The following is a 16,161-nucleotide window of genomic DNA, read 5'->3' on the forward strand; positions in this document are numbered from 1 at the left end:
AATTTGCACATTTTGCTAAGTGGGTAAAGCATGATTTGCACAATTTTAGCCCCGTCCCGCGCTATGGTTAGATCCCATGCAATGATCTTGTACTTAAAATAATCTTAAGTACAAGAGCATCGCACAGGACCTGATTATAGCACGAAACGCAACCAAAATTTCGCAAATCTGCGTTACCCACTTAGCAAAATGTGCAAATTGGCTACGTAGTTCAATGTCCACGTTTTCAATGTCCACAGAGGGCGTATCGCATTCGCGTATCACGAAAAATGGGGCCGTGACATCTCTCAGGCTTCTCTCTGTCTATACTCTATACTGTTCGAGGCCTCGATCACCGATGTTTCTATGATTTAACCTATATCCCTTTATCATCAATCGTAAACAATTGTATTGAAGCAGTTAATCTCTCATATCTCTATTAACAAATATGCCTCGATTACCATTGCACCCTTCGTCTGGGACAGGTATTGATTCGCCGTTCGCCAAGGTGATACGTTTTGCTCGCTACGGTTGTACTAATAGACCGTTCTATCATGTCGTCGTAACAGAGGTAAGCCGGCCCGATGTTCTTTCAAGAATTTTCATTGTTATAGAGTTTCTTCTTATTAATTGCATGCTCTTCGAACAATTTCTGTAATTCTAAAGAAACTCGCGCATGCTTTCGGGAATTTAAGTAAATGTAGAGTAAGACGTAAGTGTAGAAAAGTCTTAATTGTACGTAATTTTATCTCAGGTGAAGAAGGCGGCAAGGAAACCACCGATAGAACAACTTGGTGTCTACGATCCTATTCCAAATGTGCACAACGAAAAATTAGTGTCGTTCAATTTCGAAAGAATACAATATTGGATGGCGAAAGGTGCACGGTTGTCCCTGCCTATTGCGGATTTATTGGGACTCGCTGGATTCTTACCCATTCATCCGAAATCGTACATAAGAGCGTGGAGAAATCGTCGCAAAACTGTAGAACAAAGTGTCGCCAAAGAAAGCACGTGACGAGAACAAGCAGTTGTACGTTAGTTCGTATCTGCTGTATCAGATACAGTTGTTGCGTAGTTGTGTTGCGACCGTTCAGACTTGTACAAATTTTACAGCTTATTAATAAAATTATCTTCTACGATAATTATTTGTCGATATAGAAAATTTGCATTCAGAAGATGCACGTTTCTCTTACACAGCTTTCTGTCGATCAATAAATTACCAATTCAATCTGTCTAGGCAGAATTGTATGTGCTTCTGCTTCTCCAAGTAGATATCTTTGGTCATCGACTGGATGAAAAAAAAGTAATTCTGAAAATTCCTCTCGGACGTGTGCACTTAAATATACGTCTGTGCCATCAAACGCCATTCGAGAAATATTACCACTGTGTGCACCAAAGATAAGAAATTGCATCCATATATTCTCGATTACATTGTCTAGCCATATTATAATAGATAATAAAAATCAATGAATAAAAGGGAGCTAAGAGCCTTGACTGGGTGTTAGTGTCAGAGGATAAAAATTTGTTTATTTAAGTATAAAAATTAACAAACGTTTCGGTCTTCCTTTAGACCATCTTCAGTGTATAAAAGACAAGAAGTAAAAGAAAATGAAAATAATTTAGATGTAATGTTAATGGTTAAAAATTCGCTCGCAACGCAGTATATAAAAGTGTAAAATGTAGCCGTATTCAGATTTACAACTGCCGATCGAGAGGTCATCTTTTCGTCGAGAAGTATTGGAGTCAAGTTGGTAAATGTCGACTGGTAATAGATAATAATAAAAACTGAGAATTCATGTCGTGGATACAAAAGTAAGCTAGCGAGATAAACGTAAGACAAGTGCAATTTTTTTAATTTCTCGAAAACAAAATCTCGAGTATATTGAAGCGGCATTGAAGGAATATTTTACATTAAAAAACGTTTCTTCTGCTTGTACCACATATTATGTGAAGAACATACAGACACGCGCGCGCAAGTACTCAGGTATAAAAAGTTGTATGTAATTGACGAATCCTTTATCATATTGAAGAAAACTCATTTGCATTCGAATTTCCATTTATAAAAATATTTAATATAATTAATAATTGCTTACGTTACAAAAGGTGTAAACATAGCTCGTGGCAGGCTTCAATGAATCATAAATAGCCAAGTACTATCTTATTGAAATATTGTGAAAGATGATAAAGAAATATAAATTACAAGAAATCTTACACGATATTTTGTGACTCAAGACGATTAATTTTTATCGCTCTTTCTCGTCAGATAGTTTCCTCAGTATAAGCGTCAATGGCATCGCGCAGTCTTTCCCATAGTTCCACGAGAAGGTTTTTCGTTAAACCAATCTTGCAAAATTCTTTCAATAAAGAACGATTCTTTTCGGAAAATTCCACTCCTAAATCAACAGATTAACGCAAATTATTCTTCACCGTTTCGCAGAGTTCCTTTATTCGAACGTGATAAACTTTGGCGACTCAACTCTCCACTCGATCGGAAGAACTTACAAAGTCATACGTGTAATTTGCCATCTACTCTCTGTTTGCGTCACGTAACAAAAGTTATTACTCAAACTGTCTTAACGAAGCAAGCAGACAACGACTGACAATGACAAGTTCCGATCGAGTCGATTGGAGCTCGGTCGCTCGCGGTTTTCCCTTTGTTACCTATATCCGTAGATTTCACCGTAAAGAAATGCTCGATCCGCCATGTCAAGTCCAAAAATTTCATTGTCCACTGAAATATCGCGTAGTTCTTCTCAGTGTTTACTGGCGAGTGCACGTACACAAACATACCTCCAGTATCCTGAGTGCAATGTTCAACGCTGAAGTATCCGTTCGACTCAAAATTACGTAGAATCTTAGCTCTGAGGAGACTGTTTTCATTGTAATCCGAGAGTGCTGAAAATAAGCATACAGCCTTTGTTGCTTGGCCTTTGCGTTTGCAACGATTTCTATAATAATATGCCGTTGCAATTATTCACCGGACATGAGGAGGGAAAAGTTTTTCGCAATTGTAATCTTCTGAAACCAAGGAGACACTTCTAGCATATAGCAATCCGGGACGTTTATAAAGTGGCACATTATGTCCTCAATTTTAAAGTCGTCGCCCTGAGAAAAAGGAAGAAATTGAAACGCGGGAGAAGCAAGAAAGAAGAGACCAAGATTATTAGGATCACGCGTTGATACACGTATGATAAGACTTGTTCCTGCGTACCTTCAGAGTCACTATTAGTTCAACATTAAGGGATATCGTTTTTGTTATCATTTTAGCTGTATACGTATACGTATCATCGCGTAGCCACTTTCTGTCGACGTCTTTGAACGTTATTCCGGTCATTTGACCCGTAATTTCGCACAGTTTAGCCTTGTACCTGGTGGACAGGGATTTCGACGAGCCTTCATCTCTGTCGTCAGGAGGCGGCGTGCTGAAACTGTACAAAAGTAAAGTGGTAAAGTGATGGGTGGTAAGAAGAGCGAGACATTTATGTACGATATCTGGCAGCATACGTGTCGAGATCGATTGGCTCGCTACGTCCGTTTTCCTCGCGATCCTTGAGCTGGTCTCTCAGGTGAATCGCTTTTTCCAAGAGTCGTGCCTTCAGCTCGCGAAGCTCCGCTATCTCCTTGTTCTCCATTTGTTTTTATCATCGGTAACGTTCGCCTTGACTGGACCCGCCCGTAGAAAAGCGAACGGCTTGAATTTCAACTCATTCTTCAAGATTAAGAGCATACACTCATTACACGAAGCAGCTCGTAAACAGTTCCAGCTCCGCTGAACGCGGGCCATTCGGTTTTGATCCTGCCTGGCTCTCGGAGGGCCAATCAGGAGCCAGGTAAGTTGAGTCTGCTAGAGTCCCTAGAAGATGATACATCCATAGACATAATATATCTAGACCGACCGTTTGCCTTTAAAAAAATTATTGGCTCCTGGCTCCATCTGGGTGCGTTCTTTTAGGCATCGGATTTGGCAACCGCTGCGCATCGGATTTGCCGGCTGACGGAAATCTGCGGTGCAGTCGACTGCGCAGTCGGGCTAAAAGAATGAATTACTGCAAAAACTGCTGTATCCGATGCCTAAAAGAACGCACGGTCTGGATCCAACACGGGAGCGTTTGCCTTTTTTTGAGCAGTGGGGGTAGAGGCTCAAGCGGGGAGCACACACTTTTGCATAAGTGCATAACGAATTTGATTGGTCTATAAGCAAATGCACAAGGAAATGGACCAACCAAATTCGTTATGCATACGCTTATGCACTTATGCAAAAGTGTGTGCTCCCCGCTTCAAGTATAGAAAAGGACAAACTCTGTTTTGTGCTATTTCGTTTTCTCTTGTTCGCATGCGAACGAGAGAGACAAGAGAAAAGGACCAGCTCCGTTTTGTGCTATTTCGCTCTCTCTTGTTTACATGCGAACGAGAGAGAGAACGAAATAGCACAAAACGGAGTTTGTCTTTTCTACGTAAACCTCTACTCCCCACTGCTCAATGCTTGTTCCAGATATAATGGCCGCGTTTAGCAGACACACCTGTTGAGTGAGTGCTCAATGATTTCTTAATGGCCGCGTTCAGCAGACACGACTGTTGAGTGAGCGCTCAATGATTTCTTAACATGATTGGCTGGATCTAGAGCTACTGGATAAAGGTGAGCTGACTCGTCCGCCATCTTGGAGCCCAAACGTTTGACTTTAACAAATGCATTTCGGCACAAGATATGAATTTCTTGTTCTAAATTAATTGTTAATAAAATTCAAATTACGTCTTTGTTTTTGGAAAGCTATATTTTTATTTATTTACAAATTAAATTAATAATATAGCTTTAATAATTAATTAAAAATATAGCTTTTCAAAAACAAAAACGTAATTTGGATTTTATTAACAATAAATTTAGAACAAAAAATTCATATCTTGTGCCGAAATGCATTTGTCGAAGTCAAACGTTTGGGCTCCAAGATGGCGGACGAGTCAGCTCACCTTTATCCAGTAGCTCTAGCTGGATCTAAAAGTATTAGCCAATCATACTGAGCGCTCACTCAACAGTTGTGTCTGCTGAACGCGGCCATTGACTGGATCTAAAAGTATTAACCAATCATACTGAGCGCTCACCTTAGAACATATAGACATGGAAGAGGAATGCCCATTGTTCTCGAGAGAAAAATATGTTTGGAGGAAGTGAGAAAGAAAATCGTAGTGCCTCTCTCTCGTGAGTTACTGCTCGAAAGTGCGCATGCGCACACAAGCATCGGTGTGTGTGTGTGTGAGTGGCGCGCATGCGCAAGAGAGCTACGATTTTCTTTCTCGCTTCCTCCACTACGATTTTCTTTCTCACTTCCTCCAAACACATTTCAAGTCCCTATTCCTCTTCCATGTCTATATGTTCTAAGGCGCTCACTCAACAGTTGTGTCTGCTGAACGCGGCCATTATGTCTACGGATACATCTGTGTTGTCGCATCTCTGTGTCAGACACTTTCCACGGTATAGTACCGCGGTGTGTAACTGGGTGGTCCTGGGTGCACTGGGTGTATCTGAGTGTGTCGCGAATGGCGTCGCGCTGATTTCTTTTATGTTGTTTCAAAGTTAATTATTATTAATACGCAATGGCCACGTCGAAGACCACCAATACGTACAACAGACAAAATTGGGAGGATGCGGTGAGTGCGAAGCGACTTTTCTCAAGCGACGAGCGTCCTCGCTCCGCGATGGAAATGATTAAGTTTTTCTCATCTCTCTCTCGTGCTCTTGTCCCACGTAGGAATTCCCGATTTTGTGTCAGACGTGCTTGGGAGACAATCCGTACATCCGTATGGTAAGTAACTCGGTCGGCGCGGAGCATTTTGCCACGAGGCAACGCCATTCGTGCGGCGTTCTCAAATTTGTAATTTGCGTTCGCAGACGAAGGAGAAGTACGGAAAGGAATGCAAGATATGCATGCGGCCGTTCACAGTGTTCAGGTGGTGTCCGGGGGCGAGGATGAGGTTCAAGAAGACCGAGGTCTGCCAGACGTGCAGTCGACTCAAGAACGTCTGCCAGACGTGCCTGCTGGATCTGGAGTACGGCCTGCCTATTCAGGTGCGCGACGCCGCTCTGAAGATCAAGGACGACCTGCCGCGTTCCGATGTAAATAAGGAGTACTATGTGCAAAACATTGACAACGAAATTGGCAAGATGGACCCGACCACGCCGGCCGGCGCCGTCGGCAAGTCCGCCGCGGCCAGCGATCTGCTCATGAAGCTTGCCAGGACGAGTCCGTATTACAAGAGGAACCGGCCGCACATCTGCTCGTTCTGGGTGAAGGGCGAGTGCAAGAGAGGCGAGGAGTGCCCGTACCGGCACGAGAAGCCCACGGATCCCGACGACCCGTTGGCGGATCAGAACATAAAGGATCGCTATTACGGAGTCAACGACCCGGTGGCGGATAAGCTGATGCGCAGGGCGGCGGCCATGCCCAAGCTGGACCCGCCCGAGGACAAGTCCATCACGACGCTGTACATCGGCAACCTGGGCGACGTGCTGACGGAGAAGCAGCTGCGCGACCACTTCTATCAGTACGGCGAGATCCGGTCGGTGACGATGGTGCCGCGGCAGCAGTGCGCCTTCATCCAGTACACGCAGAGAAACGCCGCCGAGGCGGCGGCGGAGCGGACGTTCAACAAGCTGATACTGGGCGGGCGGCGGCTCACCATCAAGTGGGGCCGTTCGCAGGGCCGGCAGACGGTGTCCGCGGCGGAGGCGACGAGGGAGATCCTCGAGCCTGTCCCGGGATTGCCCGGCGCGTTGCCGCCGCCGCCGGAGAGCATGGGCAACAACTTCTTCAATCTGCAGCCCACCCCCGGCGGCATGATGCCGCCAATGATGATTCCGCCGCCGCCGGTCGCCCCGCAGTTTATGTTCCCGCCGCAAATGGCGACCGCGGCCGCCGCGCCCATCTTCCCCCCGGGAACGACCCCCATTCACTATCCGAGCCAAGATCCGTCCAGGATGGGTGCGTCGCAGGGCGTGGGCAAGCCTTGGCCGGAGGAGTAAGGGGCGACGACTAGCGAGGAGTGACACGGCACCGCCACGTGAATTTTTCGTCTACTTCCTTTCTTTTTCATGTAACGTTACACGTGCATCACTCGTTACCGTTGGAAATACATGTATATCGTTTTTGTGCAACCAACTCGTTGCTTCTATCTCGTTTACACATTTCAATACATTTCGTGTACATATTTGAATGAATATGTGCGCATTTAAGTAAGTTTCCTGTACATATTTAAATATATTTAGCGACATATACAGCTTGTGTTCTTTGCGAACCTCCACCCATCACCTTTGTTGTGTGTCCGTAGGTATGACAACACGCGATATTGATTTCCAGCGAGTCCTCCGCGCGAGTCAGAGAGTCCACGAGTCCCTGCTTACAAGCGTTAGCTAACGTCGTCCAGAATGTGGCAAGACAACGAAGTCAAATTTGACATTTCTCACTCGTAATTATAAAACTTTCTCAATCACTTTCAAACTCCGAGCCTGTAGGCCGAAGTGGCTAATTTCACAATCTCATTTCGATCCTCGTTCGTCGAGCACGTTCGACCAACGACGCGATTAAATAGCCGCGCGGGAGCGAGCTCGATCACGCGATTGAGAGGAAATTTTTCTTCCGTCGTAGTAATATGCAGTTACGGCCTGGCGAGCTCACCGTTGACAAACTTGACATGGTAGAAGATACCAAGGGCAACGCCGGGGATCTAGGAAGACTGATCGTCACCAACTTGAGGGTCATATGGCACTCGTTATCCTTGCCACGAATCAATTTGAGTATGAAGCAAAATTTAAGAGATTAGGGCACACGTGTACCATCTGTGTAGTCTAATTTCAAAGCGTAAAAATTTTCCCACAAACGACAGGCGCCTAACCGTTATATATTTATGCAATAGGCATAGGATACAACACATTTGTCGCGGTGAATACGAAAATTCTTCATACGGTGAGAATCATTTTGTGTTCTTTATTGAGTATCCTGTAGGCTGTCAAGCGGTAAAGCTCAAGTTTCCTTTTTAGATTCATGGCGCATATGTACAAGCTCTTCACGTACTGACCTCCTTTCGAAATTGCCGATACGAGTTTATATTTACGAATCACGACGCTAAAAGTACGAGACATTACACCTCGGTCATAGGCGTCTACAGGTGACAATACCGATCGTTTCTTCGATCACCGCACGTAGACGTTGCTGTTGTAAAAAGGAAATAGTAATCGCTTCTACGAGGCATCCGTTACAGGGCTTACGCGTCATCGAAAATCTATCGAGAGATTAAACTCAGAAGCGGTATCATACATGAAAATCGGCTGGTTTTATTGCCTCAAGAAAAAGTGCAATCTTCCGTGCAAGATGTCTGGAACTTGTCCGTCGAACAGGTTTCTACCAAGCAACTTCAATATCTAATCATAAAGGGGAAGGATGTAGTTCTTTTTTTTACTCCTTTTCTCATGCAACTGATATCGTGTATCTTAGTCGGTGCTCGCTTATTCATTAATTTTCTTCAATAAGCTTTCACACCTGCGGTTTAGCGTTTACTTTCATCGTCTTTCGTCGACACTTTTTACCGGGTGTGTAATTTAGTAAAAAAAAATTGAAGACATTTTCATCACTGTCAAATGTAAATTTGAATTGGTTTCTCCCCGTTAAATTGTTACGTTAACGTGTATCGTAACGTTAATGGGAAGTAATTGTTTTTAAGGGGAATATCGGAACTTTTATTATAACAAACATACGTTTGGTGTGGTATGCGGATGTGAACCATCAGTTTAACGTATCGATTCCTTATCTTGCAATTGGAAATGTAAGTATCGTAACGATAACGGTAAATTGTCAGATTGTCAGATTAACGGGATATAATTTACAATTGATTGTTATAGCTTATACTTTATGTATGTAGTGTATAAAACGCCGACATGAAACTTGTGCCATACGACTAAACGAATAAAATAAATTTTACGTAGATTACTATAAGAACGTCGAAATTTGGGCCAACTTTAGTTATTTTAAGTACAGAGGCCAGCGGAGGATATGTCTTAGGTTTTCGCGTCAATCCCTTGCAGCAGCTTCACATCACTCACAAAGAAGTGTCGATACTCCGTTCGGAATTTGAAAAATTTCCCATTTTCGGGGTGGAATATACATTTGAACACCAGGTACCTTGTAACATATATCTATACAATTAATATACCTGCATACGTGTATGTATCAATGTCGTTTTATTATCAGTCAAAAGTAAACTCTGATTACGGCTACATTTCAGTTGTGTCTTTAAATTTGAAAAGACACCTTTTTTTTCAACATCTCGCAGCTTATCTCAGGTCAAGTCATATAAATATTAAAATATCACCACCGTTACAGGCACCTTCGCAACAGGAGATTAGTGTAGAACATTTCACCGAGATACAAGATAATCAAGGTGAAATATCGAATGTACTTGGTTATTATTTCTCCGAGGGGGAGACAGGTCAGAGGAAGCCAAATTTTTCGATTCACTTGGGACTCGCGGCGGAGGAGCCAAGAGAAGGCAGTACATTGCAAAGTTTATGGGAACTCGTACCGTCGTCCGCCAATTGAATTAATCTACAGTGATCGTTGAAAAAATTTCAAGTCTCTCTCTCTGTGTAATATTAATGTTGTTGACAAACTCATGAACGAAATTTATGTATAACAGTGCTTTCTCGTCATTTTATCGTAGGGGAGAAAAATAAAATCCATTTTATACAAAGAGATATAACGTGATATATTATTAATTCTACATCTTATATAAGAATCTTGAAATATAATAACTTGTTCAAGTTTTTTTTTCTTGCATCTCTTAACAATATGTCCACAATGCCTGGCAAATAAGATTCTATCCTGCCCTTGATCTTGCCACAAGAGCTTAGATTATTACAACAAAAGTGCTTCGAGAAAGAAGAAATATCGGTGAAAGGAGAAAATAAATAATCAAGATCGAAGTAATAATGCGACAGATCATAATACGTATGTCGATACGTAATTCTCAGTTATCTAGCCACCGTTAATACGTTGCTTTTTGTGTGCCTCTTACAAAATTTAGCTTGGTCTACAATTCAAACCTGGCGTTATCTGCTGATCGTGCTGATCTTCACTGTCCTCGTCGCTAAATTCGTGCTGGGGAACGGTAAATCTGTATCCCATGTTCATGAGCATTAACTCAAATGGATCACTGTTCATGCGTACTTGGTTCGCTGACGCGGCGTCGTCTAGATTCTTAATTTCTCTTTCGTTCACGCTGTTATCCTGCAATACACGCATGTAAAATTATGACCGAGTTGATAGAACTTGCAATATTTCACGCATGTTGTATCTTTATAAAAATAGATCTTTACTGTGCATCTGAAACTTATATCTTCTACAAACACGAAATGCTATAAATGGGATTGTTAGAAAAAAAAGGCGTTTTGATATTTCACATATTTTCGTCGATTGTATAAATCTATGCACGAGTTTATCACTAAACATTTCAACAGTCACTCCACAAACGGATTGCTGAGAAAGAGAACTTATCACATGTACATAGAAATCTTTTCCTTTTAGTATTTTCAGCAATTCTGCGGTTTATTAAATCTGTTTTTAATTTTGCGATTAAAATTATTTTCGATCAAAAGTAAGAACAAGATATTCCATAAAGAAATCAAATTTAGAAAAGTTATTTCTTTGAACTATCGACTGATAACGAGGTAAAAATGAGTTTTCGACTATTATCCCCACTTCGCTCAATTCTTCAATTTTTATTGAAATAGATTAATTGATGGATAATTATGAAAGTATAGGTAGCCAACTAATCGAACAGTTTAATTGGATTTTAACAATATGATGTGTGTATATGCACGCGTATATTTACTACATATGCAATAAATAAAGGGGGAAAAGAAAGACACAATTTACCTCCGGCCACGGACTCCACAATCTGATCACTGGATCAATGCCGCTGGTAGCTAACAAACACATAGATGGGTGTGGTTGCAAGCAATTGACGATTCTTTCGTCCCCTCGCAACACACGTACGATATTAGTAGTATTACGATCCCAGATGAAAAAGGAACCATCATCCGACCCGGCTACTATATATTGGCCATTGCTTTAAAAAAGAAAAAGTTAATGTTAACGTTAACAACGATTAAGATGAATTGTACAAAAACAACATAGATCTCGGGAATTGAAACAAAGTTGGTTACTTGCAACTGTCGCCGTTTACAGATTTACTTACTTTCCAAAAAAATTCGCCTCTTTAATGTCAGTCGTAGTATTGCAATGGCCACAAAATCTCATTTTATAATCGATTGTATTGTGTCGCCAGTTTTGCTCGTATTCCGACAGCGGAAGAAACGTCTGCCTGGTGTGTGTGATATCTTTACCTAACAGATAATGCGTAAGATTTATTCTTTGACAAGTATAATGACAATGACGGGATATTTATCAAAGGCTAAACTCCACATAAATTGTTAATATTTTCACATAACTTAATTAAGTGGATCCAGCAATAGCTAAAAGCAGCTAAAAAAAAGCAGAAACTGTTTATCGGCTGCTTCATACTATATAAAATAAACAGTTGGGTAAGTCTATTTGGAGATGGTGCAATCTTTGTGATTTATTATTATCTCCATATATCTTGTATATTTTACGGACAAAAATATACGACATGGTAATGCAGTTTCTTTATCTTCGAGATATTGCTAGCAACAATAGCAGAATCGGTATGAAAGATAGAAAGGATAGAAACAATTTTACAAAAGGTAACGCGTATAATATTGCTGCATCACGATGTCACACACGCACGTATGTGTAAAAGCACATAAAATACTGTCTACAAAATACCCAAGTAACATTAAATCATAAAATTAATACTGTTATTAACGATAAGAGATTATTAGCGAATGTATTTTTAATTTTTACAATATTTTTATATAGCAAGGATAAAGTTAGAAAATATTTACCGGCCTCGATAGCTTCTGCCACGTCCTTCTTCAATTTGTTAACCTCCTCATTAGATGTACAGTCTGGAAATGTTTGTAGAAAATTCTTGAGCACCTTGTCAGCTTCAATCGATCGATTTAAATGAAACAGGCAACGTACCAATCTGTACACACGAGTAAATAATGGATTTCAATAAGACATACGTATACTGTCCACTTGTATGCAAAAGATTCTAAAGAAGGGCATAGAATGCAAAGCTACTTGAAAACATAGATACAAAGAGCCTCTCTCTCGTTCGCGACTGAGCGTTCTCGCAAATTTCTCAATTATAGCAGTTTGGTGTTGTTTTACCTCAAATGAACTTTTTTGTATTCCGGATCAAGAAGCAGTGCCGTCTTGCAATCTCGTAAAGCAGCATAAAAATCGCCATCCCTAGGAATATCACAATTACGCACACTTATATGCGTGTACACAATTTTATAATTATTTATCTTATACATACTGTTATCAGCGAGAATAATTACCAAGCGCGTTGTATATAAGCAGCTGCTCGATTAGCAAACAGTACCGCTGCCGTAGGACAGTGTGAGATTGCTTTATTATACAAATTAATCGCTAGTGAAAATTTCTCCTGCAGATAGCCCTCTTTCGCCTGTTGACCAAAGAAAGAATCGTGTTAACGGAAAAATCATTGGGGAGCATACTTTTTGCATGTTGAACATGAACCTTTTAACGTAAGGAATCACTTAACGTCAGTAATTGATTAAACAATGTGGAAAAATTGCAGGACGACCAATGGCTGGCAAATTCTAATTAAAGAAATTCATTGCGAAAAATATACTAATATTACCACACGCCCCAGTGGTCGAATCGGTGAGACGCCCGCCTAGAGTGTAGGGCGGTCCTGGTTCAAACCCTGGCTGAGGTAATAATTTTCGCAATAAATTTCTTTAATTAGAATTTGCCAGCCATTGGTCGTGCAATTTTTCTTCATCGACGAATCTTTTACTTTACGTACATACACACGTGCACAAGGAATACTTACTAGGCGCTTCATTTCTTCAACATGTGGTGGCAATACCTCTATATTTTTGTCTACAAAATCCCCCGTGTCATCGGTGTTCCGTCTCACGTGGTATCCATCGCGTTTACGAGCTCGCTCTCTCGATCCTGTGTTAAGAAGGCGTCAATTAATCAACACACATGCAGTAGCGACTTTTATTCGAGCGACACGTACAACAGGAGCAATGGCAATTACCTGGATTCTTCCACGACGAGCCGAAAAATGTTTTCGAACTGTTCGTGTCGTTGATGTCGAACAGGTAAATCTGTTCTCCACCCATGTTGACAAGCAGCTCATTTCCATCGTCACTGAATGTCAAATATGTGGTCGTGATGCTCCTAGCACCGTCACGAGAGCGGAGGTGGTCTGAGTTTGAAATTAGAACGAATTGTTTCAGTTAAACGAATATTTAGCGGAGAAAGTGATAAAGGAAAGAAAAAGAAGGAAAACAAGAAAAACCAAATAGCGAGTCGCATCTCTGTGGAAACAAACCCGCGATAAAGTACTGCGCGCTGTCCGGTGGGATATTGTTGTCCGGATCGCCTTTGCCCGCTCGATACGTGCTAATACTCGCCCCATTCGAGTTGTCGTGTATAGAGGGAGACGGCGGAATCTACAATTTCGTGTTACGTAAAATGTTGCAGCTGTGATGCGGCGGTTCGAGAATAAATGGGGAATCACCTGCGAGAGTTTTATCTTCCGCCGATCGTACATCCGAATGTAAGCGTCGTTCGCACCGATGGCTATCAGCTCGGGCCTCCTCGGGTTTACAGCGATGCACTTGCCCTCCGCGTAACAACCCGTATGATACACCAGATTCACAAGTACGCTGTGGTCGTTGCTCTTGCATACGTGCGGCGTGCGAATGTCGTATTGCATGAAGAGACCGTCCTCGCCCGCGCTCCAAAATAAAAATGGTATGCTGGGAACGGTAGCAATGCGCTTAATACGCTGTTTGTGGCATTTACATGTGAATATCGGCTCGGAGAGCGTGAGATCGTGCACCCGAATCCTGCAGTCCGCCGCACCTGACACCAGTACACTGTCATTTGATTTTGGCATAAACTAAAAGCAAATACGAATAATATCAAAATAAATATCTCTTGCTCGAATGCAATTTTTCGTAAATTTCGTTTCGAGCAAAAATTCGCTCGAAGACGCAACAGGCGTGCAAATTGTTCGACGACACCCAGTCGACGCTTGGCTCGTGCTGGATGTACCATTTCGTCAGGCTGTACGCGCGGTAACGGATTGAAACTCACTTTTACAGAGAAAATATTTCCACGATGGCCCGAGTGAAGCACCAATTTTTTTTCATAACGAAAAGGGTCCCACAGTATAATGTCTTTGTCGTCCGATGCCGATGCGAGGATTCTGTGCAAACAAGACGCCGCGCGATCAACGATCGTACCGTGTCCCTTGGGGAAGCAAGAATTACCACGCAGGTATATGCACACACGTATACGTACTGTCCACTCTCGTTCCATTCTAGGCAATTGACGCATCCCGAGTGACCGTTCAATTCCTTCTCCAGGCCCAGGCGCGATATTAGATTTTCAGTAACGTGCAGCTTTTGTAGAATCGTGTACGCCACCGAGTCCTGTAACAATCAGACGTACAGCGCAATTACACGTACATACACACGCGCGGAGTACAATTCCGTGCGACGGCTGTTCAACAGCCTCCTAATCGACCACTTACTTGTATCTCTCTTTGACGCACCAAGTCCAGGACTCTGTAGTCCTTCTTCTGGATACTAGGAAACATCTCAATGGAAAATATCCCGTTTACAGTTACCTTTATACGTATCGTGGCACAATGTAATAGCCCCTGAAATGCAGGCGAAAACGCAATTACGATTACAACTAAAGGCCCTCAAATGCGAATGAGAATCACGTTGAAAGCCAATTCTGTCGGTAGACGAGCGACTTTTTTTTTGTCCACACGATCCAACTCTTTATCCACGTCATAGCCGTCTTACAATTGGAAATGTCTCGCTGGCTAATGCGATCATAACATCGCGGGCAAACGTGGACAAACAATCACCGTCCGTCGCGCGGAATGACTTTCAACTATCATCTCTTTTCTCATTTTCATAATTATACGAGTCTTGTAAAGTGCCCCGGATGTATGTGTGTCTGGACAACAGACTACTCCTCGCACATTTGTTCGCGACCCCTTGGCGCTGCCGAAGCTCTTCTCTCTCTCGTGGCTCTTTGTTGACAAGGATCACAGGTGATCGCAAGTCCGCACTCTGATATGTCCCTTTAATAATGAACGCTCAACACCGTGTTGTGCTGTTCTAACCGAGACCGCAATTGTTTCAGACACGAGTGCGTGCAATAGCGATTATCATCCGAACGAGAGTTCAACATTTATAAATATACTCGAGAGTGTACGAAAGTGCGGGTTGGACTTACTCGTTTATTTAAAACCCCCTGCGTATAAGTTCCACACCACAGACCGATTCGTACATCTTGTCTGATTATTTGTTCCTCGCATGATTGAATGCACAATATAAAGCGAAGAGCATAAGAGGCTATTAAGCAGTTATCTTACTTTTCGTTGGAATATGGATATATAAAATACTCTAGAAAGTATAATAAAAGGAGACGCGAGGAGAGGAAGAGTAAAGGGTGGACGGGAGCGAGAGAGGGAAAACGAGAGAGAGAGGGAGCGTTTTCGCGCACGTACCGACGTACACTCGCTTTCGGCGTACATAGCACGCGTAAAGAACGCGACGCGGTAGCCAATCGTCGTCCGCTACGTATTGTTATTTCCAGAAAAACAAAGGTCTGATTGGCTATTGGCGAAAGTAATTGTGTTATTCCCTAGCAGGTTGTCGTATACGTGTGTCACATGCTTTATGCCGCGTTTGCACGGTATTTGATAAGTCCCAGTCTACAATAGAAATTTAAGCCCTAAGCCTTAAGAAATTGACTAATCACAGTCGCGCATTCTACTCATACTTGACCGTGATTGGCCAATTTCTTAAGTCCCAGTCTACAATAGAGATTTAAGCCCTAAGCCTTAGTCCCAGTCTACAATAGAGATTTAAGCCCTAAGCCTTAAGAAATTGACTAATCACAGTCGCGCATTCCACTCATACTTGACCGTGATTGGCCAATTTCTTAAAGCTTAGGGCTTAAATCATCTATTGTAGACTGGGAC

The 16,161-nt window shown here is 42.2% G+C and overlaps 5 protein-coding genes across 10 annotated transcripts; 3 read left to right on the plus strand and 2 right to left on the minus strand.

The window, feature by feature from the left end:
* Positions 1-284: 284 nt before the first annotated feature.
* Positions 285-1,213, plus strand: LOC105565782 (probable 28S ribosomal protein S16, mitochondrial). The gene is made up of 2 exons (XM_012019256.1): positions 285-550; positions 734-1,213. The coding sequence occupies exons 1-2, from the start codon at positions 428-430 to the stop codon at positions 992-994; spliced, it is 384 nt and encodes a 127-aa protein (XP_011874646.1). The 5' UTR covers positions 285-427; the 3' UTR covers positions 995-1,213.
* A 276-nt stretch (positions 1,214-1,489) lies between these two features.
* LOC105565783 lies at positions 1,490-3,869 on the minus strand. Its single transcript, XM_012019257.1, has 5 exons — positions 3,484-3,869; positions 3,191-3,407; positions 2,958-3,084; positions 2,641-2,874; positions 1,490-2,372 (listed from the first exon to the last, which is right to left on the minus strand). The coding sequence occupies exons 1-5, from the start codon at positions 3,609-3,611 to the stop codon at positions 2,239-2,241; spliced, it is 840 nt and encodes a 279-aa protein (XP_011874647.1). The 5' UTR covers positions 3,612-3,869; the 3' UTR covers positions 1,490-2,238.
* A 999-nt stretch (positions 3,870-4,868) lies between these two features.
* On the plus strand, positions 4,869-7,244 carry LOC105565786 (pre-mRNA-splicing factor RBM22). Of its 2 annotated transcripts, XM_012019265.1 has the most exons (4): positions 4,869-5,622; positions 5,724-5,777; positions 5,864-6,588; positions 6,834-7,244. In XM_012019265.1, the coding sequence occupies exons 1-4, from the start codon at positions 5,569-5,571 to the stop codon at positions 7,006-7,008; spliced, it is 1,008 nt and encodes a 335-aa protein (XP_011874655.1). In that variant the 5' UTR covers positions 4,869-5,568; the 3' UTR covers positions 7,009-7,244. The 2 variants fall into 2 exon arrangements, with proteins under 2 accessions (XP_011874655.1, XP_011874654.1); XM_012019264.1 differs by having other exon boundaries at positions 5,864-7,244.
* Positions 7,245-7,286: 42 nt separating this feature from the next.
* LOC105565785 (Bardet-Biedl syndrome 5 protein homolog) lies at positions 7,287-9,928 on the plus strand. The gene is made up of 8 exons (XM_012019263.1): positions 7,287-7,437; positions 7,617-7,765; positions 7,885-7,934; positions 8,009-8,136; positions 8,230-8,365; positions 8,689-8,790; positions 8,951-9,142; positions 9,348-9,928. The coding sequence occupies exons 1-8, from the start codon at positions 7,397-7,399 to the stop codon at positions 9,561-9,563; spliced, it is 1,014 nt and encodes a 337-aa protein (XP_011874653.1). The 5' UTR covers positions 7,287-7,396; the 3' UTR covers positions 9,564-9,928.
* On the minus strand, positions 9,607-15,691 carry LOC105565784 (WD and tetratricopeptide repeats protein 1). Of its 5 annotated transcripts, XM_012019262.1 has the most exons (16): positions 15,411-15,691; positions 15,096-15,255; positions 14,917-14,918; positions 14,692-14,820; positions 14,460-14,590; positions 14,253-14,364; positions 13,672-14,055; positions 13,483-13,603; positions 13,186-13,356; positions 12,973-13,097; positions 12,452-12,579; positions 12,279-12,359; positions 11,948-12,090; positions 11,221-11,368; positions 10,899-11,091; positions 9,607-10,250 (listed from the first exon to the last, which is right to left on the minus strand). In XM_012019262.1, exons 4-16 carry the CDS (start codon positions 14,755-14,757, stop codon positions 10,044-10,046), a joined length of 2,010 nt encoding a protein of 669 aa, XP_011874652.1. In that variant the 5' UTR covers positions 14,758-14,820; positions 14,917-14,918; positions 15,096-15,255; positions 15,411-15,691; the 3' UTR covers positions 9,607-10,043. The 5 variants fall into 5 exon arrangements, with proteins under 5 accessions (XP_011874652.1, XP_011874648.1, XP_011874650.1 ...); XM_012019258.1 differs by lacking the exon at positions 15,411-15,691 and having other exon boundaries at positions 15,096-15,396; XM_012019260.1 differs by lacking the exons at positions 14,917-14,918; positions 15,096-15,255.
* Positions 15,692-16,161: the final 470 nt, after the last annotated feature.

This window comes from Vollenhovia emeryi, unplaced genomic scaffold (genome assembly GCF_000949405.1).
Source record: "Vollenhovia emeryi isolate VEMERY1.0 unplaced genomic scaffold, V.emery_V1.0 DF939149.1, whole genome shotgun sequence".
Lineage (NCBI taxonomy): Eukaryota > Metazoa > Arthropoda > Insecta > Hymenoptera > Formicidae > Vollenhovia > Vollenhovia emeryi.

Coding starts and splice junctions, on each gene's coding strand:
- LOC105565784 (XM_012019260.1), bottom strand. CDS start 14,757: ATGTTTCCTAGTATCCAGAAGAAGGACTACAGAGTCCTGGACTTGGTG. Junction 14,365..14,459: donor GAATGGAACGAGAGTGGACA/GTACGTATACGT, acceptor TTGTTTGCACAG/AATCCTCGCATCGGCATCGG. Junction 11,369..11,947: donor GGCAGAAGCTATCGAGGCCG/GTAAATATTTTC, acceptor ATTATCTGTTAG/GTAAAGATATCACACACACC.
- LOC105565785 (XM_012019263.1), top strand. CDS start 7,397: ATGTGGCAAGACAACGAAGTCAAATTTGACATTTCTCACTC. Junction 7,766..7,884: donor CTTGCCACGAATCAATTTGA/GTATGAAGCAAA, acceptor TTTATGCAATAG/GCATAGGATACAACACATTT. Junction 8,366..8,688: donor GGAACTTGTCCGTCGAACAG/GTTTCTACCAAG, acceptor ATTGTTTTTAAG/GGGAATATCGGAACTTTTAT.
- LOC105565783 (XM_012019257.1), bottom strand. CDS start 3,611: ATGGAGAACAAGGAGATAGCGGAGCTTCGCGAGCTGAAGGCACGACTC. Junction 3,408..3,483: donor GAGCCAATCGATCTCGACAC/GTATGCTGCCAG, acceptor ACTTTTGTACAG/TTTCAGCACGCCGCCTCCTG. Junction 2,875..2,957: donor CTTTTCCCTCCTCATGTCCG/GTGAATAATTGC, acceptor GCTTATTTTCAG/CACTCTCGGATTACAATGAA.
- LOC105565786 (XM_012019264.1), top strand. CDS start 5,569: ATGGCCACGTCGAAGACCACCAATACGTACAACAGACAAAATTGGGAG. Junction 5,623..5,723: donor GACAAAATTGGGAGGATGCG/GTGAGTGCGAAG, acceptor TGTCCCACGTAG/GAATTCCCGATTTTGTGTCA. Junction 5,778..5,863: donor ACAATCCGTACATCCGTATG/GTAAGTAACTCG, acceptor TTGCGTTCGCAG/ACGAAGGAGAAGTACGGAAA.
- LOC105565782 (XM_012019256.1), top strand. CDS start 428: ATGCCTCGATTACCATTGCACCCTTCGTCTGGGACAGGTATTGATTCG. Junction 551..733: donor ATCATGTCGTCGTAACAGAG/GTAAGCCGGCCC, acceptor ATTTTATCTCAG/GTGAAGAAGGCGGCAAGGAA.